We start from the raw sequence: 25,420 nt of genomic DNA, 5'->3' as shown, positions 1-25,420 counted from the left end.
AGTGGGTTTTATGATACAGCATAACTTCACAAGTAGCCATGTTGTCCTGGGATGAGATGGGTGGCGAAGCTTTCCCAGTTTTGCAAAATAAGAATCTCTCTCAGGCAACCAGTCAGGGAACTTGTGTACATCAAGAAGAGTTTTGGGTTTATTTTATTTTTCCTGTCTGGCCTTCAGTACTTCACAACTGACTAACAACTGTGTGATATGTAGACTGGCAAAATATTAAACAGACCAGGCTAGTCTTTGATTTCCAAAGGGCACGAGACCCATCCAACCCAAGAATGGTTTGTTTTGTATGTACGGTAAGTGGTGGGATGGCAAAAAGAAAGCAGTTCCTGGGCCTTCCAGAATGTGTCAAGAATCAGACCTGAGACTGATAGGCCTGGATGTAAGGGCAAAAAAATGGGATCTCTGATCTTATGGCTTGAACTGCCTTGACTATATTGTACCAAAAGCTATGTTTGTAGTAGCAACAAGGTTGGGGAAAGGCTATTGCAGAATCGACCACCCAGTTGAAGTATGTAGCCTCTTCCTGAGGCATGCTGCTTTGGAGGAGGGATGGTGAGATGAGATGACAGAAGATGCATTTTGTGAAGTTGGAGTCGCAAGCACTGCAGGCTCTCAGACCCTCTCCTCTGTCCTCTAGGTTGAAGAACAGGCATCCAATAAAGTATGGGCGGCGCATTTCTGCTGTGGAGGAGGACGATGGATCTTTCTGCCTACATATCCGCATGGTGGAGTGCACTGATGCTGGCTATTATGCCTGCAAGGCCATCAATGAGTATGGCACCAAGCAGTGTGAGGCCAAGCTTGATGTACAAGGTACCTTTGGAAGCCACAGAGCATGAAGGTTAATGCTTGCCTGCCATGGGGTGTCCCCAGAATATCCTGCTTGCATGCCTATTTCCTTGGTTTACTCACTCATGTAAGCATGCTTCCTACTCCCCCCCCCCAAAAAAAACCCCATCCTGTGACCTATATCAATCCTCTGCCCACGAGTAGCCTGTGGCTCCATGGCTGCTTGTCTCTGGTTGTATTGTAATTGTGTCTCCTGCCCCTAGAATTCATGACAGCCCTTGACTGAATTTTGGCCTTTTTTCATCATGAGTCTAAGAAATTTAGAGCTCCAGTTTAGAGCACAAGCAATCAGGTTTCTGTGGACTACTACAGTAAAAGGGGCAAGGGGAGGAGAGAGGTTCAGCTGAAAGCAAGAAGGTATCATGAGTTCCTGAACATAAATACTACTTAGGATATCTTTAACACTTTTTGAATGTTTAAAGCATTTCTGAAATCCTTACAGCAGACTTGTATGGTAGTTATATTATACCCATGTTGCCAAGGTGGGCTTGAGGTTAAGAAGATAGTGGCTTGCTGAGGGCCTCCAGATAAGTGTGGCAAAAGGCAGATTGGAACTGGGGACTTGGCTATTTATTTATTTATTTTATTTAGCAAAACTTATATGCAGCTTGATAGTAATAAAACCACAAAGCTGTTTGACAAAAAACAATAAATAAAACATTAAAAGTATAAATAAAAGACAGTTAAACAGGTACTTAGAAAACATTCAAAACTAATTAAAATCAACAGTAAGCTGCTATACCATTATTCTATGCTACAAGCTTATATTGGTTTTTCCTTTCATTTTAAGTGGCATGGACAGGGTGAGGTGTGCCACCTCTGGTAGCAGCTATTAAGTAATGTTAAAAAGCAACAAATTAATTAATCAATAGATTTGGATTTCCTGCCTCAGGCACCAAAATGTTTTGGACTGTCACTATTCATGACTTTCATTAGAGAATCCTGGGAATTTTACTTGCGTCCTTAGAACTGGGGACCCCTGGAAGGAGGGAACGAGGCCAAGCTAGATGAGATACTCCGTTTTGGGATAGTGGATGCTTATGATGCTGAGACTGAGATCACCCTTTGATGCTGGGATTAGGGGTGCTCCCAGTCTATTTTTTGGTGGGATTCAGTCACATACTGGGAAATTCAGGTTGCACAATTATAGCTGGTTGGGAGGTCTCTACATCCCCCAAAGATAGGACTCTTTCCAATAAGGAAAGTGATGGGAAAACACACTGGATAGTATAGGGTAACACTTGCTTAAATGATGCAACATCATTTAACCGCCCACAAACAAATCAGGATGAATGTTCATTAAATAGCCAACATCCTCTAATCTTCCTGTAAACAAATGAGGGTGAATGCTAATTAAAACCAGTCATCTGACAGCACCCTAGTAAGAGCAGCAACGGGAAGGGGATGCTTCCTCATTCTTCTCCATTCCATTTATTTGTACACTCAAAATTTCATCCACCCATGGGTGGAAAAGCTGTGGGTGGGGACAGTGTGTGTGAATAAACAAAGAGGAAAGGGCTAAGTGGGCCATCCACTTCACTACTCTTCAGCTCTCAAATACAACCATTAGACAGTTCAAGTTCACGGCTGTAGTGTGGGCATGCTCTGAGCCACTAGCCACTAGGGCAGTCCAACACAAGGCTGTTTTTTTTTTGCAATCCTCAGCAACATCTGACACCCTCTCACCCTTCCAGCCCTTGTACTGCCTTCCCAAAGGCTCTGGGCTTTTGGAAGGAGGTGTGAGGGCTCTGACAGGTTCAGAAAGTTAGCTCTTTCTCAGCTCCGAGAAGAAGCTGAAAGGGCTTTAGGACTCTGCCCAAAGCCTTGCGCCTCCTTCCCAAAGCCAAGGCAGCGGGAGGTTGGGGGGGCGGGGTGTCAAATTTAGGCCTCTCGCTCTCCCCCACCCTGGCACAACAAGGCAGTGTGCGACCCACGGGTTCCGTATTGAAGTAGGTAGGAAAAGTTGGACCGTCCCTGCACTAGGCTAGGCTCATTCTCCTGGGGAGCCCTCCCTAGGTAGCTGCCTTCTCCTGAGCATGGCAAGCGCAACTGCCTTGAGACCCTTTGGAGGCCTGTTCCAGATCGGAAGAAGAGCATTCAGCTGTTGCTTAGCAACCGAGCACCAACTGCCAGTGTGCTCCTAACCCTCCCCCGTCCCACCTTGAGCTGAAACAGTGGCAGCTGCTGTGGAATTTTGGAGAAAGGAACCGTGGAGCCTCTGCTCAGAAAGGAAAGAGACGAGAGAAATAAGGGGGCCTGATGGCTGTGTATACCAATGTACTGCTCCCGCATTCCCATAAAGACAGCCTCTGTCTCTGCCCGTGGCTTCCACACTAATCACTGGGGCAGTGAGCAGCAGCAAGTTTTAACGCCAGCTCTCAGTACAGTCCTCCCTGATCCCTCAATCCTACTATGCTATGAATCAGCTCAGTACATAACACTTTTATTTCCCTCTTGGCTTGGTTCTGCCTTTCCCCCCACCCTGTGGTACCCAGAACTGGGTCCCAGCGGTGGTCTGCCACCTTCTTTTCAGTTCATTTCCAGCAGAAACTAGGGCCCATCTGCATTATACATTCAAAGCACTTTAAACAATCATGGCTTCCCTCAGAGTATCCTGGGAACTGTAGTTTGTCAAGGTTGCTGCGAGGTATTAGGAAACTCTTGCTCTCCTCAAGAGAGCTACAATTCCCAGAGTTTGCCAGGAAGAGGGCTCAATCGTTAAGCCACTGTGGGAACTGTTGCTTTGTGAGGGGAATAGAGGTAACAACTCTCAGCACCCTTAATAAATGATACTTCGCGGGATTTTGTTTAGGGAAGCTAAGGCTTTAAGTGTTATGATACTGATTTAAATGTATAGTGCAGATGGGGTATGCGCCAGGCATTGTCACTACCACCAGCTGGCATTTTGCTGCCTGAGACAAAAGGCAGGATGTGCCTCCCCATTCCATGTACAGAATCTGACCATTTACAGTAAAATTACTTTTTCAGTACCGATGCTGGGGCAGTATCCTCCACTGTACCTGAGGGCTGCAGGTTGCTTTACAGGGTTAAGAGCAGGCTAGTTGATAGGACTCGGGCAGAATGGTTGTTGTGGGGCTGTTGGCATCCCAGCATTTCCTGCCTGATGTAGCTGCCTCACTTTGCTTAACAGTAGGACTGGCACTGGAGCAACCAGCTCCTGTCCACATAGGCATCTCTTTACAGTGCCTGTGAGCCTAAATGGGATGCTATCCCCATGCTGGTTACATCTAGTAAAAGGAGAGGCTCACTTCTCAGTTTCTGTTACCTGACCCCATAATGCCTAATACGGGCCTGAGTGGGATCTGTGTAGGGAGGAACTGGAGCAGGCTGGAAGGAACCAGCACTGTATTTTCCCAGTCATTGATAGTTGAGGGTATATGCTAGTATTGGCTCACCTCAGTCTGGTGGGACTTTTGGTTCCCCCCCCTACACCCATTTAAAAGGTGCCCTTTCCACTTTGATCAGCCTCTCTTGCTGCCTCCTTGTGCTGAATGCAAATCCCTCTGATTGGCCCATTGCATCACCTTTTAGGGAAACAGAGGCAGGGCTGTTTTCAGGATCCTGAGTGAACAGGACTTGCAGGGTCTGTTCCTAGGATCACTGGATCTGCAGAATGTTCCCAGGTGGCATGTTTTACCTAGATAGGAAGAAGAGTATGACACTTCCTATAATGGGTTCTGCCTGGCTTCAGTGTTGGACTGGTTGGCTTGGGAAGAAGGGGACACTGTCAGGCAAATGGGAGTGTATGTCTGTGTGTAAATGCCCTGTGCTTGCTCTTTTGCTTTGCCAGACAGTGTATCTGCCAGGCAAATCCTTTGCTTTGACCAGGCATGTGTGAATTTGTCTGTGCTTTGCCTTTGTCCACCATGCTACACTAACCCTTTGCTCGCTGACTGTGTTTTTGTCTGTACAGGGGGAGTGAGCTAAGGTACTGCTTGGCCCCTGGGCCGCTCTAGCCAGACAACTTGGGCAGTTGCCTCTGCTCCCAGCGTTGACTGAACAAACCAGACTGGCAAGGCTTGGCTCCTGCCCCCACCCACTGGATGGTCAGCGCCGAGACTCACCTGGACCCACAGGGCCTGGCTGCAGCTGGAGGAGTGAGCCACTGTGGGTGGGAGAGTAGTTCTGGGCTGCCCTTAGCTGCGTGAGCTGAACCAATCTGTGGCATCTCCTTAGTGCGTGGGCAGGAAGCCTCTCTGTACAATTGAGTCTCCATGTGATCCACTCTAGGGCATATAATCTCAGTGGTGGGCACTGTGCCTGTACCCAGGCGTTACACCTCTAGGTGCTGATGGTGTTTGATCCCCGTGCCGGCATCCATTTCTGTCTGGCCTGAACTGTGGCCAATGTGTGGTGCTCTCTGTTTCTTCCATGTGTCCATGTCTTCTTGCCCCTGTTTGCACACTCCTGTTTCCAGGGGCCTGGGGCAGAGCACTAAACTTGTCTGCTCCCTGGCCAGCTTCTCTAGAGGCTTGTGCTGCTCACCCATGGACCACACACACTAAAATGAGGCAGCTTTGGAAGGAGGAGGCCAAATCTAGGCCTTGCTTTCCCTCAAATCCAAGAAGGTATCTGTGGGCAGAAGACTACATGCTCAGCTTTACGCAAGGCAGCGTCCTTATCTGCACGAAGTCTGGACAGCACAAGCTCACTGGAAAGGGACCTTTGCCCCTGAGGTGTGTGGGATGGAGGAGGGCTCAGGGAAATAATGGCATCCCACTAGACTTGAGCCTGCTGGGCTATGGAGCATCTTTAATGAAGGAGGCCAGGGATGCAGTCTCTTACTACCATTGTGCCCACCCCGCTCTGGGAGGGTCTCACAGGGGCTGGGCTACAGTGAACCCCTTTTTTGTAGAAGAAATAAAGTCTGTTTCGTTTGGTAAAAGTGCTGTGTGGTTTGTTCCTAGCGCAGACCCCTGTCTCCCTCTTCCCCATGTCCCCTTCTTACCCCAATATCCTGCTCTTGTGTTCTCCACACCCCATCATTCTTTCATTCACATTTAATTTGCTTCTGAATATGGCTGCCTTCCTCTCTTCTGCCACTCATTCCCGGTTGCAATGGTTAATGGGTTGCCAGCCTCAAGTAGTATTTTGTTGAAGTATTAAACACAGAGTACACACAGAAGTATTTGCTCGGATTTGTCTTAACTTGGTAGTTTGAAGTGTGCAAAATTTACAGGCCATTGGTTCCCTGATGTGTGGAGGAAAGATGACACTGGGCCATGGGGGAAGCAACTCAGTCTTGCATCCTGGTTTAGCACTAGAAGTAGGGTTATTGCATCAGGTTTTTCCATTCAGCATTTATAATGGCTTTGGGTATTTGAGATGTAGGGGAGGAACAGGCAGTGCAAGATACATATGCTTCCTCCTTTGCATCTTGAACAGCTTAAAGTTATTTGTCAAGGTGATTAGTTACCCCCAGTAAGTTGTGTAGCTCTTGTAGAAAGTTAGTTAGCCATGCCTCAGAGCTACTCTGGGAGAGTGCAGAAGCCCTAGATTTATTTATTTTTGTTCGTTATACTTATACAATTGAAGAAACTAATAGACATTGAACATAGCCAGAAATACAATGAGTGAAGTTTCAGCATACTGAAGTCAGTCATTGCTAGTTTAATCTATCTTAGCATTATTATCCTTATGAGAATATTGAACCAAAGGAATCGGAGTACTGCATGACACTTAACAGTAGGGATGGGGAAGGGATCACACCCTTTACTCTTGCTGGCAATCAACAAGATGCTGGCCAGCTTGGCAATCTCACTTAGCCATGAATACTCACTACATGCTTCCCCCACCTTGTGCCCTGCATCTTTTCCTGTTTTTGTTCCATTGCTCAGAGACGCATCTTTCTTTCTCTTTTTTCCGTTTCCTCCTCCCTTCCCCCTCCCCTCCTTTTCCCCAGTGCACCCTGAGACCCAGTCCTTGGCAGTGCTGGCCCCCCTGCAGGACGTGGTGGTGGGGGCTGGGGATGCAGCTCTCTTCGAGTGCCTGGTGTCTGGCCCACCTGATGTGGATGTGGACTGGCTATGGCGGGGGCGCCTGCTCCAGCCTGCTCTGCTCCAGTGCAAGATGCATTTCGATGGGCGCAAGTGCAAGCTACTGCTTACCTCTGTGCACGAGGATGATAGTGGTATCTACACGTGCAAGCTTAGCACAGCTAAAGGTAAGGAAGGAGGAAATGCTGCACTGGGAGAAGTCAAGGAGCTGGTCCAGGAGCAAGAAGGGGATGCTTGTAACCGGCTGCTCACCTTCAACCAACCATTGTAACAGTGCCTTTAATAGCAATGTGATGAACATATATAAATAGGTGATATTCATCCCTTGAAACCCTTAACCTACTTGTTCCTCCATATTCAGGTGCTATTACAGGCACGAGAGCAGGTTGGGCTCAGTTTTTTTCTGGTCAGCTGGCAACCCTATTTGCAACAGGATCATCACTGCACTGATATAACTGGGGGGGGGGGGTGTCTGTGATGCTGGAGTTTTAAGATTCCATAATTATTTGACCATTCAAAATAGGCACTCATGTTTAAAGTGTTACAATTCATTCCTTATACTAAAGCAGGAAGCATGAATAGCCTGCTGCCATAGGCCCTGGGGGCTGGCATGCCTCATTAAACCAATGTAAGAACCTTCACTTCACCCTAGGTGCTTCCCTGCCACCTAGAAAACGCATTGAGACTGCAATCCTAGGCACACAATACTAGGGAGCACTTTCTATTGAACTTGATGGACTTTCTTCTGAGTAGGTCCTACACATTAAACTCAGTGGGACAGTGGACTTGTTTCTGAATAGATGTGTATAGTGTTGTATCCATCACAGATTAAGTAAATCATATATATATATATATCAAGGCTGGGGAAGGGCAACTGGATTGGATAAGGGAAATCTCAGAACAAATTTAGTTTACTTATGGACATCCTGAAGTGACTTAAAATACAATAATAAATTCAATAAAAAGAGTACAAATATAAGAATACTAAAAGTGTTCATGCAAAGTGGGCGGTGGGAATGGAAAAATCACCTAACAACATGAAATATGTCCCCACTGCCGTATGGGGTGAACAGCAGCATCTACCAGAGTCCAGCTTGCTGTCCAAATGGCCAAGGGTTATACAGCACAAGTTAGAGCCAATCCACACTTTTCTTTGTCCCATAGTTTCTAGTCAGAGGTCTGAGAGGTTTCTTTTTTGAAAGTGAAGTCATTTGCTTTAAATGTGCTTCAGAGTGTGTGTTCAAACATGGTGCACTTGGGTTGGCATTAGATAAAAAGACATTCCAGACTGGTGAGCTGGGATAAATTCCTGGGCAATTTATGGGTTGGGGGGCAGGGAGTCAAAGGGGCCAGAGGATGCAACTGTGTGGCCGCACCAATCGTCTCTGGGTTACAATCCTGGATTTGAGTCCCTAGCTGAGAGTTGCTTTCTGGACCCATATTAAGAGACAAGAAGCTTCAGTGGAGAAGGAAAGAAATATATTAATATAGTAAGCCTTATACCTTAGGTATGTACCGAGCTTCTGAACTGGCAGGACAAATAATACAGCCAAAAATAACCTCCACAGACCTGCTTGCTTGCTTTTATGTGGCCAGGCTGAAAAGGTCATTTCGTGCGTGGAGAGGTCACATGCAGAGCGGCTAGCTTGCAAAAGTGGGCAAAAGGAAAGCCCCTGCCCTATGCTCATATGAGCACACAGTTCACATTCAGAAAAGAAGGCTGTGTACAAACCATACTTAAAGCACCTTTCCTCCAACCAAAGAATCCCGAGAACTGTAGTTTGCTAAGGGTACTGGGAATGGTAGCTCTGTGAGGGCTCCCTGAATCCTTGGGATGTGCTTTCAATGTGCTTTAAAGACACGCTGTGTATGTAGCAGAAGACATCCAAACACTTTTTCCCCTGTCCTCAGCCAATCCCCACCTGCTCACTGTTTTGCTTGTCCAGGGGGCAAAACTGTCTGTTAGCTTCCTCTTTCTTAGTCTTAGGGTTTCCCTTGCAGAATGAAGCAGGGAGGATGGTGGGGGGATTTGCTGACTCTGCCTGTTATTGGCTCTGGCTCCACCGATTGCTGGGCCTCCTTCCCGTCTGCCTCACCAATTCCAATGGAAACGAGCCAACACTGCCCAAAAGTGCTTATCACTGGCAACAAAAATTACAATTTTACCTTTCGGGGTTGTATTTTATTGCCAACAACCTGTTTGCAAATTAAACCCACCTCTGGTGGTGCCCAGTGTCTTAGTAATGATGATGCTACAGTGGCTGTCACTATTAGACAGGCCTGCACAGTAGAAGTGGCAGCCTGATTAGGGCAGCAAATGACTTTTATTTACATTCTCCTCTCCCCTAGTCTCAGACATGCTCAAGTACATCCTCTGACAGCCCTGTCAGATGACAGATTCAGAGCCAATGAACAGATGTTGGAGGGAGTTGCAGAGGAGGGGAGGGAAACTGGCAAACCTGACGCCTACCCATACAAAGGGGCTTAGATTCTGTTACCTTAGTGATTTGAACAGAGGCTGGCAGCTTTTGCAGGAATGTTCAAAGGAGGCTTGTTGCCATTTTCTCCTCTTCCCTACATCCTAGCCTGGATCCTGTGCCTTTAACAGCAACCTGACATACAGAAATTTAGCAGCTGAGGATTTTTGTGGTTTGGAGATAAAGCAGTGTGTGTGTGTGAGAGAGGGGGGGGGGGAGAGGGAGAGGGAGGGAGAGGGAGAGGGAGAGGGAGAGACTTTCCCTGTTTCATTTCTGTGCATCAGAAAGTGTGGCATTCAGTGCAGAAGAGCAGAACCATTTAAAAAGTTGGGTAATTCATTCTCCTGCTTATTTGTATGCTGCTTTCCCACAAGATATTAGCCAAAGTGGCTCAAGGTGTTATCAAAAGATGAGCAAGAATTTTCACAAGGAATAGCAAAATAATATTGCATTAATAAGTAAATGAATCATAAAAAATAACCTGCCTCCAAACATTAGGATTTAATGGTTTTGTTGTTAGCCGCCCTGAGCCCGGTCTTGACTGGGAAGGGCTGGGTATAAATATTATTATTATTATTAATCACAAACAGAATTGGAAGCCAGGGTCAACTTTAAATCAGTGTCCAGAAAAGAAGCAGGAGCAATTAGCTTATGAACTCTCCTCTTCCTTAATAACTCCAACCCTATGCCCAAAGAACTTCCTTCCTGCCCCCAACGTTTCCCTTGCTCACAACTTCTCACAACCGTCCCATGCCCAATGGTATAGCAGTCCAGTCACACAATCTGCTGCTAGCAGCTTCCCCTACTGTGCCTTCCATCCATGACACTGAGGCTGCCTTCAGAAGGGAAGTGGAGATTTCTCCAGGGCCCTCCACTGTAGCTGACCCTTCGCTGTGCCTTGCAGATGAGCTGACATGCAGCGCCAAGCTGACGGTCTTGCCCTCGCAGCAGCCACTCTTCACCCGCAAGCTGGAGGCCGTGGCTGTGGTGGAGGGGCGGATGGCACGGTTCGACTGCAAGATCAGCGGCAAACCCACACCAGTTGTCACCTGGACACGCTTCGGTAATAGCCTCCATCTCCCAGTACGGGAGGCTCTGGGTAACGGGGAATTCAAAAATCAGCTTTTGGGGGGTTGGGAGGACAACCGAGTGTGGGATCGGTGCCCATCTATTCATAGTGGCCTTGATGTTGCAGAGAGATCAGGCCGCAGGGTCACGCTGCTCCCCCCTCCCTGTTCCTTTTTGGAAACCATGACAATTGGGGGGGAGGGGCAGGGGCAGACCATCAATAAGCTTCTTGAATTGAAACCAGCACATTATGGTCAAATGTGTCCACCTAAGGACTGGGCACAGAGTCCCTACCTCTCAGTATCTATGGAGTTTGGCTGGGGTTTCACCCATGTACATGCCTCTGTAGCGTTCTCTTCACCGTCTCGTTGGAGTGTCCACAGTTCTCAAGTGCACAGCAGGCCTTTCTGCATACTCTGTTTCCAGCTACGAACTCGGCTGCTGCTCTGGATGACAAAGTTCATCTACAAATTTTTTATTCAGGATCCTGAGCTGTGCTGGATGCAGCCCTCTTCTTCAGGCTGGGAGCCGGTTGCTGGCAAAAGAGCTCTCCCACATTTGCAGCAAGACTAGCATGTGTGGGGCAGTGTGGCCTACCTACCCACCCTGTGTCATAAATTTCAATATAGCTACTCTTCTGGGGTGGGGCGGGGCAAGGCCTCTCTCTCTCTATTTCCGTTCCCTATCGTGGCCCAAGGGATAGAGGGATGCCACCTCCCCGTTCCAGGCCCTAAACCAGTGGAAGGCTTGGTTTCGTTCAGGATAAAACCTGCCTGGGTTCCTCTTGCTTTCGGACTGGGGCTCTCTGACTGCGATGTGTCTGATGCAGGCCAGCCTGTGCAAGAGGGGGAAACCATGCGCTTGCAGCGGGACGGCGGGCTGTACTCGCTGCTCCTCCTGCATGTGAGCTCCGAGGACGAGGGCCAGTACGGAGTGAGCGCCAGCAACAAACATGGCCGAGCTGAGTGCACCGCTGAGCTGTACGTGGAGGAGCCGAGACCAGCAACCAGCTCTCAGATGTGAGTACGAGGAGAAAGGAAGGGCTGAGGATGGGGCCTAGAGCTGGATGCGAGGACATGCTATTAAATCAGGGGCAAGGAACCTTTTTTCAGCTCAAGGACCACATTACCACATGGATAACCTTTCAGGGGGTGAAAGGTTCCATGGATAGTAGGTAACCATTCTACAGTAGGCTTCGTTTCAGCCACAGAAAAGTCAGAGGGTCTTCTCTTTCTTTTCTCTCATCTGCACCCCCAGACACACACCTTTCTCCATCCTCTCTTCAGGCAAGCAAGGGACATTTCCACAGTTCAGGGACATATTCCAGTCAGGGGGGAAAGCACTTGGGGCCTGAGGAGTGGGGTGGTAGTAGTCTGGGGAAGAGACCAAAGGGCCAGGTAGAGAACCTGGGGGGGGCACATTTGGACCCTGGGCCTGAGGTTCCCTACCACTTGTCTTAGGTGATGGGTCACAGTCAGTTGTGGGCATTTTAATATTTCTTACAGCCAATGTTCTGGCACCAGCTATCTTCCTGTGCTAATTTGCTATATGCGAATGTACCCATGGCCTAATTCGGCTTGCGCTGTGCCCTGGCACTGCATCTTTTTTTGCGGGGAGGGCACATTTAAGGCCTGGGCCATTTTTAAACCCTCCTGACCAATGGATAAATGCTGTTTGTTTTCTTTGGCTTTTGACTACACAGTGTGGCTTCTCCCCACCCCCAAGTTCCATATTAATGTTAGGCAATAAACAGCTGTTTGTCTGTGTTATTAACTTCTGTGTTTCAAATGCATTGCCTTACTGACATTTGTATATGAGTGGTGATAGCTGCTCCCCACCCCGGCCTGGCAATCCTAATATGAGGGGGAAACTCCTCAACCTGGGAGTAATTCTGTATTCATGAGAACCAGACCCAGCCTCTGTTCTCACTGACCCAAGCTCACAGGCAGCTCCCTGGAATGCAGGCCCTGTCACAGCCTGGCTCTTTGCCCAAACCAGAGTGGCCCTCAAAAACAGTCACTCTCAGAAGGCTCTTGCCGTCTTCTTGTGAGAATCAGCTTTGCCTGTGGCCTTCCCAGTCTTTCCCAACATACTCCGCTCCTGTTATCCTGTTCCAGGTCTTACAAGCGCACATGCTCTTTCAGAGCACAAATCCTTCGATGCATCAGCGACTATAATTAGCATGCTTAAAACGAGGGACATTAGCCAGACAAAATATAGGCATTTTATATTAAGGCCAATTGAACCGATTACATGTAATATAAAAAAGGACCGGGAGAGTCAATCTGTTGTAGCAGAATAGCAGATATCCCTGGCACTGCATGCAAACAGGCAGTTATCTGGTTATTCCAGGGCAATGAAAAGCATTATCCCTCCCCAGAGCCAAGCTGTTGGGTTGATTGCAAAGACATCTCAACTTTAGTTAAAATTTTGTTCCATTCCTCTTTAAGCGTGGACAAAACCCTGAAGCGATTCAACTGGGTTGGGTTCAGTATATTATTACCCAGTTTATTATCCAATATATTACCCATTTCATACAACCAGCAGATTTTCCTATGGCTATCAAAAACTGCTCCAAGAAAGTATGGAGTTTCCTCCCTTATACACTCACAGTTTTCTGTTTGTGAAGCAGGAGGAAATATATTCGCCAGCTGCTTTTGCCTGGTTGATTTCTCTTGGCATGGTTCCTTATCTGTATAGCCACTATCAAACTCAAGTAGTTAGGGATCCACATTTCCCAGCCACACACTGGATGATATTGATCTGCTATTTTCCCCTGCAATCAATCCATAATCCACATTTGTTTCATACTTCCACAGCTCCTTTGAGATCACTTGATCTTCCTTCTGTAACAATGCACAAGCACTTCCCAATCCTCATTTGCCTGCTGCTTGTTTTCCCTGGGGAATGTTTGCAAGAAACTCCCCTATGGCTTTTCTCCACCATGCCTCCATCCGTGAAACCTGATCATGGCTTGCCTGCGGAGATGGCTTTTCCTGTTCCAATAGGATACCTCTGACTTAACATATCTGTGGCTCTGATGGCCATCCATTGTGAGATGTGGCTGTAGAGTCCCATAAGCAGGGCAGCCCTGCTTCAATTGAGACCTCTCTTTCTTCTCCCTTTTTGGTCTTGCAGCTCCAAGCTGGAGAAGATGCCCTCTATCCCCGAGGAGCCGGAACAAGGGGAGAACGAAGTGGAGCGCTTCACCATGCCTGACTTTCTGCGGCCACTGCATGACCTGGACGTGGTGGAATCCAAGGAGGCTGTGCTCGAGTGCCAAGTGGCTGGGCTGCCCTACCCAGCCATCACCTGGTTCCACAAGGGTCGGCGCATCGAGAGCACTGATGATCGCAGGATGATGCAGTGTAGGCTTCTCCCCTTCCATTTCCCCCATGTGCATAAGGGAGCTGCCTCATGAAACAGGGCCAGATCCAGAGCAGGGAGGCCTTGGACAAGGCAGCCACTTCCTTCCTCCTCCTTGTTTTTGCAGTGATTGTTTATCTCATCTGTGAGTTGCTTTGCACAAGACTTTTTTTTTGGGGGGGGAGGGTTGTACTTCTCAGTAAAGAGCTGGAGGATAGGTGGCTATGTGAGCAGCTTCTTTTTTTCTTTCTTGCCACCATTGTTCCCTTGCTCAGCTAACCCCCCCCCCCCTCTGAGCCAGAGGAAGGTGGCTGTGGCAAGGAGCAAAGGGGAAGGGGCCTGAGTCTCTTGGCAGTGGGACCTCTGCAGAGCCATAGGTCGTAGCGCAGGCATCCCCAAACTTCGGCCCTCCAGATGTTTTAGACTACAATTCCCATCATCCCTGACCACTGGTCCTGTTAGCTAGGGATCATGGGAGTTGTAGGCCAAAACATCTGGAGGGCCGCAGTTTGGGGATGCCTGTCGTAGCGGATGCCTGACTGTGCCAACCTCTGACACTGGCCTTGATATAGAAGCACCAGCTGGAGCTGGGGGGCAATTTGCTGAGCCCTTCCCAGCGAAAATAAGGCAGGGTTGGGCCAAAACATACTGGTGCTTGAAGTGGAAAATCTGATGACCCCCACCCCACTCTGTTAACAAACTAACATGAGGAGGATCCGCTGGGAAGTTCCCCATCTCAGGCCTCACAGGAGCTGTTCTGTGACTTGCACAGTTTCCCGTGATTTCCAGAGGGGCATATGCAGAAATGTTTCCAGGTTAACTCAGATCTCTTTGTCTCCCATTCTTCTCCTCTTAATGGTGAAAGGTGGCTGGGACCACAGCAGGTGGGTGTCTTTGCCCCTGCATCACACTGGCTCAGGCCCCTCCTGCCTGTGCCCATCCCACCTGTAAGGCAGCATGTCCTTACCCCAGCAGCACCTGTAGGATTCTACCTCCTCCCCCCCCCACATTGCTACACCTCCCCTCCCCATGTCCCTAATATCATTTCCCTAGGAAACATGTCAGTACCTGTATGCTTTGGCACTCACTGGTTGTTCCTTTGTACAAAGATTGTGATGTGTTCTCTGTTCCCTCCCTTCCACTGTCCATTGCAGACAAGGATGTGCATCGCTTGGTCTTCATCTCTGTCAGTCACGCCCATGCTGGGGTCTATAAAAGTGTCATTGCCAACAAACTGGGCAAGGCCACCTGCTACGCTCACCTCTATGTCACAGGTAAGGATGGGGAAACAGTGGGAGGAGCTCCTGCTCAGCATCAGCACCCCAGGAGGTGCTTTGCCTGAGTCCAGGGATGGCGAACCTTGGGCCTGAGGGCTGACTATGACCCTCTAGACCTCTCCGTCCAGCCCTTGGGACACTTCCCAGGCCACAACCCTCACTTGCTCTGCTCCACACCCTCAAGTGCCTTTGCATGGCTGGAATGTGTCCTTGAACTATAACAATGCCTGTCACTTGCCTGGAGTTTTGAGGGTGGGTTGGTGTAGAAAGTTTCGACTTTTGCATGGCTGGAACTCAGCCTATTTGACAAAGGTAAGAGCCACATCTGTCACTTTTGACTCTGGTCCTGCTCTCCTTCTGCCTCTGGTCATACCCATTGCAGGCATGCAGCCCCACACATCTTCTCAGTGCTAGTGTGGAATGCCCCTCTGTAATATTTTGGATCATTCTCTCCCAGGATGGCAAATGTGAAGTCTAAGGGCCTGATTCCAGTCTTAATTGGTCATGGAGCTATCTTCTGGTGGAGCAACAAAGTCAGCCATAGAGGGCTTCAGATGTCTCTCAGCTCTGTGCTGTTTGAACCTTTAACATGTGAGAGACCACATGATATCATTGAATCCTGGAACTCATTCTAGAAAGAGTGACTTAAGCACCCGCTAATTAAAAACATAGACTAGTACCCAAGCCTCAGAATCCCCTAGGGAGGGGGCAAAGGTGATCCTGATCAGAAAGCAGAGCATACTGTCTGTGTACACACAATATCCCTGCTCCTCATTCTGGGTACTACAGTTTACCCCTCACTTTGTTTTAATTCTCAGCAACCCTTAACAAACTACAGGGCCCAGACTTCTTTGAGGGAAATAACATGCTTCAAATGTGCTTTAAAGGAACAGTGTGTGTATAGCCCCTGTCTCCTCATCTTCCCCTGTGTTCTTGATGGGTCCTCACTCACCTCCATGCTTGTCTTTTACAGATGTGGTGCCCACACCCCCTGATGGCCCGCCAGCCATAGCTGCTGTCACTGGCCGAGCTGTCACACTGAAATGGAACAAGCCCAAGTGGCTGGATTCAGCTATTGGTAAGCAGGGCCAGGAAGGCAAGGGGCAGTGTAGTGGCAGCCAGGTGGAGAAGGAACTGGGCTGTGAAGAAATAGCTGCTTGAGGTGCCAGTTGAGAGAATTTGGTGTCAGATGCAGGAGCTGGTGCCCCAGTCTCTCCTGCTGTAGGGCAAATGCATCTTAGAGGGCAGGCCATTCCACATAACTGGATTCCTCTGCTGGGCAGCCTGGCAGTTGTCACTGGGCAGGTGGGTGCACAATCTGGTGCTGCGATTGCAAGTGAGGCCCCCGCTCTCGCTGACAGCTGCCATTGATGTGTTGTACAGCCCACTCTCTCTGCATGCTGCTGGCAGGCAAAGGGGGCATTACACATTTGCATACACTGACTAGAAAATGCATTCACATTAGTACTGGTGGGTTGTTGTTAGGGGTGTATCTGCTTCTCCCTCTCCCGCTCCCTCTCCCTCTCCCTCTCTCTCTCTCTCTTTCACACACACACACACACACATATATACACAACATCCCACACATACAAAGCTGCGCCTCAGAAAAGCTGCATTTTGCAAATTAAGCCAATCTGCACAATTGCTGTTATTTTGTAAACTTAATGGTATACAAAATATGTGCAGCCCGGTAAAACAGTTTACCACAAATCTTATTCAGCTACCTGAAAATTTCAGGTGGTGTTACTCACTCACTTCCAAGCATATCCTTCTTAGCCCATAAGAACTAGAATCTTATTTTGTTGTTTTACTTCTGTTGTTGCTAACCAAAAGCTGTTATTCATGCGATCCTAAAGGGTGTCAATTAGCTTTAAGGGGGAGAAAGCATCCAGAGGGTGAGTATTCTCCAGTTTTCCCAATAGAATCCTTGTGACTTAGAGACAGGTCCTTGCCTCCCCACTACTGTAGCATTGAGTGGGGGTGGCATACAAGCATAGCACAAAGTCCTAACTCTGGACAAATGATGCATAGCCTCACTAGCTTTCTGCTGGAAGTTCACTTCTTCTGTTCTCAGACCCTGCAGCTGTGACTTACACCATCCAGCAGCAGGTCCTGGGTAGCAGCCACTGGACTGTGATTGCCACGGGGGTGCGTGACACCAGCTACACCGTCCTGGCTCTGAAGAAGGGCATCCGGTACCTGTTCCGTGTACTCACAGCTACAGCCAAGGCTAATAGCAAGCCCTCTCCACCCACTGAGGCTGTGCAGCTCCTTGATCGTGGTAAGGCAGCATCAAAGCAGGGAAAGGGGAAGAAGACAGGTGGGGGTGTAACTAGGAGGAGGGAAATGGAAAAGAAGCTAACACTATGGTAGTCTCCTCACACACACACACCTCAAGCTGGAGTGATGGTGCCTGAGGGCAAATGAGATTTTCCCAGTCTCAGTCTGATGCTCTGATGGTTAAACAAGAAGCATATTTTGATAGAATCAGACAGAAGCAAATAGCCAAAGGCCCATAACAAAACAGAAGGAAAGGTTGCATTTCTAACTTTTTGCTCCTTTCTAGTCTTATAATTAGGCGGCAGGGTTTACTCGGGTCCCAATCCTAAATATAAAGATTCTGATATAAATGCTTTCTCCCTTGGGGAAACTGCTTGCCACCTCCAGCATCTTTGAAGTAGCTCCTCTGTCGAAGTGGAGTTGCTGAATCCTTTGCTTGGCATGTTCTCTATACACATTGAAAGTCCCACGTAAGAACTGCTAGAAGTGGGTTTCGCCCTTGCAGCCAAGACCCCATATTAGAGCACTTTTGACATAATGCTTATTCTGGTCTAGAGGAGATTCGGCTCAGAGCGCAGTGTCTAGGTACAAGGCAGGAATGGCCTTTTGAATGTGAACCCCCAAAGTCAGGATTCCTGTTTGATGTGTCAAAAGAGGACTCTAACCTAGCTAGCTGAGAACTTGGATATCTGTCCATCCCCTACATACTGATGGTCCAGGGTGGGGAACCCTGTGTCCCCTCCAGAAGTTGGCCTCCACTCCCAGCAGTCCCAGCCAGCATTGCCAATGGTGAGGGATTATGGGAGTTGTGGTCTAGTTGTGGAGGACCACAGGTTCCTCATTCCCGATCTAGAACAGCAAACTGACCTCCTTGTGTTGCCTGCTATGGTGGATGTGCTTGCAGGGCCTTACCTAGCGGAGGCCCCCATGATCCTGGACAAGCCGGATATGGTGTATGCGGTGGAGGGGCAGCCGGCCTGCATCACCGTAACCATCAACCACGTAGAGGTTGCTGTCACCTGGAGAAGGTAGGGAAGCTCCCAAGTCACACTTCTATAGAATCCAGCTCACAGACTTCTTGGTAGGCTGTTGAGTCGACTGCACGTGCCACAACGATGTTAAGATCCGGGTTGAGAACAGCTGCCTTGTATCTTTGGGAAAGGGAGGAGGAGGGTCAAAGGGAAAGGAAAAAATAAACGAAGGAGGGACTTTTCTGCGAGGAAGGTATTTGGCTTTTGCTGTGTTTTATTTCATTGTTGTTTATAGCCTGTCCTAGTCTCCGGGCTCACGGTGAGGTAGAATAATTTCACCAGAAGATCTGATGTCGCTCAAGGACTCACAATTTAAAGGCCATTTTGTCCTTAGCTTGGAGGGCAAGCCTGGGTTTGCCATCAAATGTTGCACTCAGCAATGGCAAATCATGAGCCCTTTGGTGAGTCCACCTGTCTGATACAGGTTTTTGCAGTGGAGGCTGGTCCATTAGGAGAATGGGATGCTGCCCCACAATCCCAGATTGCCATCAACCCTAGCCCCCATTTGCATGCCTTTGTAGTTACAAACAGTCCAGGAGATGGTACTGGCTCTCAGCTTCTTCCTCCTTAGTCTTTTTAACAGGAAGGATGGGTACCAAACTGGGATTAGTTAGCTCTGTCTGCCATTGCCTCTGGCACCATCCAGTTTGGGCTCCCTGCTTTCTCCCCTAACAGTACCCTAATGCGTCTCTGCAAATACCTGTGCGTCTCATGTTCCCACTTTAAGATAGATGTATGGCTGAAATATCTTAGGTGGATGCCAAGGATGAAATTGTCACAACTTAAGCAACCTATGGCACTGAGTGGGTTATACAGTGTTTGGCTGAACATTCATTCTCACCATCTTTTAATTTATTGGAATATGCATGAAAAGGAATTATAACATATTTTTTATATTGTATAACTTTAGTTTCAGGTGTGACTCAACAGCTCATGCTGCTAATGTTTATGTTTCAAATTAATCAAAAGAGCTGTGTTGTGAGTCACTCCCATGAAATATGTCGTGCTTCTCATCAGGAGCTCAGTGTTAAGATTCTGAACAGAAGCAAGAGATGTGCTCTTAATTGCTGAGGAACCTGGATTTGGTATGTAGCCACAGAGGCAGTTGGCGAGGCAAGGTGACAAGGAACTGCTAGTTGCGAAAGGGGTGCAACAGAGGAGGCTCCCTTATGCCAAGTCAGACTGACAATCCATCTGGTTCTGTGTTGTGTATACTGCCTGGTTGTGGATCTCTGGCAGGGAACATTCCCAGCCCTACCTGGAGACACCAGGGAATGAACCTGGGACCTTCTGCATGCCAAGCAGATGCTGTACCACGGAACTATGTCTCTTCTCCAAAGTAGTGGGATTTATAAGGTGGTCTTCTACTAACTCCCATTGTGCAAGTGGAAATCCTTGAGCTGTTACTGGAATACCACCCTATGGGTCCCACCACTTTGGGGAAGAGACATAGTTCAGTGGTAGAACACCTGTTTGGCATGCAGAAGATGCCAGACTGGGGGAACCTCTAGAACAGATTAAGGGTGTGTGTGCAGGGGGTAAGTCCTTTTGTACTAACTGTAATCCTTGTGCTGCTGGCAGGAGCCTGACTTAGTGCTGTGTTGAATACAACCCTGAGCCTCCCATCCCATGCTTGTCTTCTGCCTTGTCCCTCCAGGTCCGGCGTGGTGCTGAAGGACAGCGATGCCAGCTGGGAGATGAGCATGCCCGATGATGACCAGCACGCCTTGCGATTCTTCCGGGTGGGCAGGGGGGATGTGGGTGTAATGACCTGCGAGGTGAGCAACCAGCATGGATATGACCACTGCTTCATCAACATGGAGTTGGCAGGTATGGGATGCCCAGAACCCCTGACATGCTCCAACTTCATCCCCAGTTTTGGCTTTCGGCAGTGTCTCTGCTGATGACTATGCCCCTCTTCCTTATATATAGAGCCACAGCTTCGCCTATTCGGATAGAACTTGTATTTCAGCTCTTCCCAGAATCTGGAAGCAGACTTAGGGCTCACCCAAGCCACAGCCAGGTATCACAAGGGGCAGCAGTCTGTTCTTAGTCCTAGGCTTTCACATAAGCTGGATGTCACAAGGCCAGAGGAGAAGGTCTTCCCCAAAGGCAGGGAGGGAGCAAGATAGGAGGCAGCTTCTTTAGTGAACTAAGCTGGGAAATTTATTTATTTTGGGGTCACGTAGGGAGGGGAGGGGATCTTCCCTTGCTTCAACAGATTGTGTGTTTCTGTCCCCAGAGGCACCCCGCTTTGAATCGATCATGGAAGACATTGACATTGGGGTGGGCGAGACGCCACAGTTTTCTGTGGTGGTGGAAGGCAAACCCCTCCCAGACATCATGTGGTACAAGGTGAGTGTGGGTCTTGGTCTTGGGGAGGCTGACTGTGACTGAAGGATGTTCCTAAGCTTCAGTCTATGTGTCTACTGTGCCCACCCTGTCAGTGGCTCTCAGTTTTAACTCCCAGGGCCCATGATATCTCAGCCATGGCCTTCTCCTCAGTGGAGCAGATTCCCATCAATCCTAACCAACTCAAGGGCTTTTTGACCCGACATGAGATGGTCAGGAGTCTCTGAGTGGCTAGGTGCTTGGAAGCGGGGCGTGTTCCTTCTGTCCTTTCATGTGAATAGCCAAGGCCCAATGGTGTGGAGTTAAGGCCTGCCTAATATTCTCTTTCCCTGCATCTTGAATAATACAACTAAGCAGAGACACTTGGGTTTGTTCAGAAAGAGAATCAGTTGAGGAAAGGGTCTTGGACAGGGAGTCTCAAAGAGAAGCTCGATCCTCTTACAGTTTCTACAGTTTCCTGAAGAAAACTGGGCCTGTAACAGCACAGTAAGAGAAAACCATAAATGAGATTTCCTCAACCTGTGCTTAGGGATGATGGGAGTTGTAGTCCAAGAACATCTGGAGGGCAACAGGTTGGGGAAGCCTGCCATATGAAATGGTTCCGCCTACCTGATGTTTGCAAGTGGCTTGTCTCAATGAAACATCCCCAATAGGATGAGGTGCTCCTGACGGAAAGCAACCACCTGAGCTTTGTGTACGAGGAGAGCGAATGCTCGCTAGTTGTGCTGAACACCACAGAGCAGGACAGTGGGGTCTACACGTGCATTGCCCGCAACCTGGCTGGAGAAGTGTCTTGCAAGGCCGAGCTGGTCGTCCATGCAGGTACGTGATATCGTGCTAGTCATAAGAACTGCTGGGCTTTAGTTGGGTACCAGGACTGCAAAATCAGTGTTGACTGTGGGTCTCCTACTGGACCATGGTGGGTGTCAAGGCAAAGCTAGAATTGCAGCTGGCAATGCTCAATTCTAGAGATGGCACGTGTGCTGTCCAACCCAGCTGCCCATCTCTGAGGTCAGTTGGTGGAACTGAAGGCTTTAGTACAACAGGCAGAAGATTCCATTGACTTGACTAGGCAAGGACAGAAGGCTAGGCTCCTCTCATACTGAGAGTGGTCCTCACCAAACCAGAGACTGGCTGCCCATCACAGGAGCTATATTGACCATCTCTGCTCTGTTCCAGCCTAATAACCCTACATGGAACATTGGTAACTGGTTTATACAACCAGACCAGTTTATAAAATCCAGCACAGTATTGTCTACAGAGTTCTGAGCAGGTGTCTTCCCCTGACCTATCTGGAGATGGCAGGAACTGAACCTTGGACCTTTTGCATGCAGAGCACACACTCTACTGCTGAGCTACAGCGCCCAGTTGGCCACTGTGAGAACCTACCCCAGATGGTCCTTTAGCCCGATGAAGCAGAAGCCTTGTCATGTTCTTACGTTCTCAAATGTGCATTTGGAAACACACCGCAGAGTGTGAATCAGGATGCTCATCCCTTCCCCAATGATGTTTAAGCCAGGGATTCACTCATTCAGGTGTGCCCGTGGATTTGTGGTTGAAGATGGGGAATGGCGCAACCATTGCATTAAATAGTGGTATTGATTTTTAATTGTATTTGTACTGCTTCTTTTATTTTTCATCTTGTATTTTATTGTATTATAGTTTGAATTCTATGGAATAACAATATATAAGAAAGAAAGACATCATAATTGCCACATGAGGCAGAAAAATTATTAAGTGGTCCAACAAGACCAGGGTTCGGCAAAGTTTTTGTGGCTTGGGCCGGTTCACGGTCCCGCAGACGCCGCAGTGGGCTGGAGTGCGCACACACTCGCAAATGCGCAAACGCTATTTCTGGCACTCCTTCTGGCACGGAGGAGGTGTGTGCAGCTTCCCATTGGCTGCAGGAGCTTCCTGCAGCCAATGGGAAGCTGGCCAGCGTTGCGGAAGGCGGTCCCCACTCTGCTCTGCGCCGGTTTAGCTGACTGAGCAGGCGGCAGGGGTCCATGGGCCGGTTAAACAACCCCCCATGGGCTGCTTGTGGCCCATGGTTGCCGACCCCTGAACAAGAGCCTCTGAAATTTTCAAGTGGTCTATGGGGAAAAGATTTGGGAACTACTAATTTAAACCCAAGTCCATAAGGGAGTCCCTCATAATGGACTTATTACTAAAGATTTGCACAACCCATAAAGATTTGCACAACCCTTATTCCTCTCATGATATTGTACCAGTGTGGGCCAATGGGATAAGAGTCAGCTCTACATGAGGATGATGAAGCTTCCCAGGTGAATCTCAAAGGGGGACAGAAGGAGTCATGGTCTTGTGCTGCTTATGCTCCCGCCCCCCAAATACCCCTGTTCTATCACTGCTGCTCCCACTGTTGCTCTCTCTAGCTGCGCCAGATGCTGACGCCGCACGGGCAGAAGAAGCCGCACACACCGCTCGTCGCCTGGCCGAATATTACGATGTCCATGAGGAGATTGGCAGGTGAGGGAGTCCTAAGTTAGAGAAGAGGAGGAAGATAAGGCAGGTTGTACTGGGCCTTCCTCTTGGTGTGAGGTGGCTCAGGCTTGAAGGCTCCTCAAAAAGGAATGGGAAACCTGTGACCATGGAGATGTTGTTGGGCTCCATCAGTCCCAGCCAGCATGGTCAGCAGTGATGGAAACTGTAGTCAAACAACTGCAGGGCCACAGGTCAGTCACCCTGACATGCAAAGGAGCGGATGCACTTCTTGGCCACAGGAGGCTGACCAGGTCTGTCCCCCTTGGGTACAGTTTGCTGATCCCTGGGGCTCACACAGTAAGGCAGTGGCAGCATCTTGCTGCTTTTCCACCTTTGCTCACATATGGGGATTTAATCTGAACCGATTCTTCCTGGGGGGAGGGGGGCAATTACCTCTCACTCCCACGCATGTGGAAGGATGCAGCAGACACCTGCCTGTACTACCACCTTGCCCCTGAATTGTGGCAAAGCCTCCCGGCTTCCAGAACACTCTGCTGGTGATAGTGGCACAGCCTCAACCCTGGGAGTAGAGCCTTTCACCGAGGCTTCTCACATTGCTTTGGTAAAAGCCTGTGCTTTACCAGCATTTAATTGATATATTAATTGGAGGCCGCCTTTCCCTTCAGGTTTAGAACAAGTTTTCTAGAGGGGACTAGAAAACAGCAGGGGCTGGACCTGTTCTCTCAAGAACGTGGTTTGCTTCTCCAGCACTCCTCCATCCTCACTTTGCCATGCCCTCTGACCTCTTTCCTTGAGCAGCTGGGCCAAGGTCAAAGCAAGATGACCATAACTCAGCAAAACAAGGGGAAGAGCAAGGAATGAGTCTGGGTGGTGCCTCATGATGACCTGTGCTGTTCCTCAGGGGAGCCTTTTCATACGTGCGGAGAGTGACCCAGAAGAGTTCCGGTTTGGCCTTTGCCGCCAAGTTCATCCCATGCCGCGCCAAAGCTAAGAAATCAGCACGCCGTGAGCTTGGCATCATAGCTCAGCTGGACCACGAACGCATTGTCTACTTCCATGATGCCTTTGAGAAGAGGAATGCCATCATCATTGTCATGGAGTTGTATCCTCCATTTGGGAGATCTGTTGGTGGTTGGGAGACACAGTATCCGGGGCAGTAGGCCATATGTGTGTGTGTGTGTGTGTGTGTGTGTGTGTATGGTTATGAGGGACTCCTAGGTGGACACTGCTTTTGAGAAGCTGGCAGGGTGGGGGCCTCTACTTACATGACATTTCCCTTGACGGACTATACAGCTGCACAGGAGAAGAACTGCTAGAGCGGATTGCAAGGAAGACCTCTGTGAGCGAATCTGAAGTAAGAGCAGGCTGCTGTCATGGGAACAGGCCCTCAAGGCCATCTTATCTTCATTGTCCTGGAAGGGCTTCATTTCTTAGAAAATGTATTAATGTCCCCTTTTCAGCCTGTATGGCTTTCCTATTAGTTTACATGCAATAAAAAATACCACAGCAAAAGAAAACAACTGTGCAGGCAGTGAAGCAGCAGGTAAAGTAAAATCATAGAGTTTGAAAATGATTGAAAAGCAATAGATCTTAAAAAAAACCCCACCAAAACCTTACTAAACAAGTACCAGGGACAAGGACGAGCAGATTTCCATAGCAATGACAAGTTGGTGATTGGGGCTCCAATCCCGCCTTCTGTGTGTGTCTAATTGGATGTCTCTCTGTTTGACTGTACCTTACTCTGACTGTTGCTGGGTTACTCCCCTGCAGATACGTTGCTACATGCGGCAGGTCTTGGAGGGTGTCGGCTACCTCCACCATCATGGCATCTTGCACCTTGACATTAAGGTGAGTGCACCCTGGCTTGTCCTGCTGTGGTCATCCTTGGCCCTCATCTGTATTCCCTGAGCATTTGGCTCAGCTGGGTTGGGATTCAACTCTTCCTTTGTACATTAAAACTATACACATATATAAAATCTATTAAAACTACAGTAAGGGTGAGCAGAAGGGGGACTGGGATCTACTAGTAGATTTCTAGGTGACTTGATGTAGATTGGCAAGGATTTCTGACTCCCCAATTGTTTAACAATGACAGCAAAAAAATTATTATTGTCATCATTGATTTATCAGTTGCCTTCTGAACAGCTGTCTCAAGATGATGTGCACTAAAGATAATTAGAAACAGTTAAAAACACACACACAAAAAAACACACATTTAAAACAAAGCT

At 48.6% G+C, this 25,420-nt stretch overlaps 1 protein-coding gene across 8 annotated transcripts in view; it reads left to right on the top strand.

Moving 5' to 3' along the window:
* SPEG (striated muscle enriched protein kinase) overlaps window positions 1-25,420 on the top strand; it is a 102,373-nt gene that overhangs the window by 54,137 nt on the left and 22,816 nt on the right. For 7 of the 8 annotated variants that reach the window (XM_035126758.2, XM_035126769.2, XM_035126749.2 and 4 more), the window contains 16 exons: window positions 650-825; window positions 6,785-7,045; window positions 10,260-10,418; window positions 11,253-11,442; window positions 13,562-13,791; window positions 14,944-15,063; window positions 16,040-16,144; window positions 17,141-17,347; window positions 18,251-18,374; window positions 20,035-20,207; window positions 20,620-20,732; window positions 21,383-21,551; window positions 23,123-23,216; window positions 24,094-24,294; window positions 24,486-24,546; window positions 24,963-25,040. In XM_035126758.2, the coding sequence (XP_034982649.2) occupies window positions 650-825; window positions 6,785-7,045; window positions 10,260-10,418; window positions 11,253-11,442; window positions 13,562-13,791; window positions 14,944-15,063; window positions 16,040-16,144; window positions 17,141-17,347; window positions 18,251-18,374; window positions 20,035-20,207; window positions 20,620-20,732; window positions 21,383-21,551; window positions 23,123-23,216; window positions 24,094-24,294; window positions 24,486-24,546; window positions 24,963-25,040 (2,461 nt within the window). The remainder of the gene's footprint in view (window positions 1-649; window positions 826-6,784; window positions 7,046-10,259; window positions 10,419-11,252; window positions 11,443-13,561; window positions 13,792-14,943; window positions 15,064-16,039; window positions 16,145-17,140; window positions 17,348-18,250; window positions 18,375-20,034; window positions 20,208-20,619; window positions 20,733-21,382; window positions 21,552-23,122; window positions 23,217-24,093; window positions 24,295-24,485; window positions 24,547-24,962; window positions 25,041-25,420) is intronic. The other variant, XM_060277983.1, reaches the window with a different exon arrangement.

This window comes from Zootoca vivipara, chromosome 1, assembly GCF_963506605.1.
Source record: "Zootoca vivipara chromosome 1, rZooViv1.1, whole genome shotgun sequence".
NCBI classification, from domain to species: Eukaryota; Metazoa; Chordata; class Lepidosauria; order Squamata; family Lacertidae; genus Zootoca; species Zootoca vivipara.
This window is presented reverse-complemented; position numbering and strand designations above follow the sequence as displayed.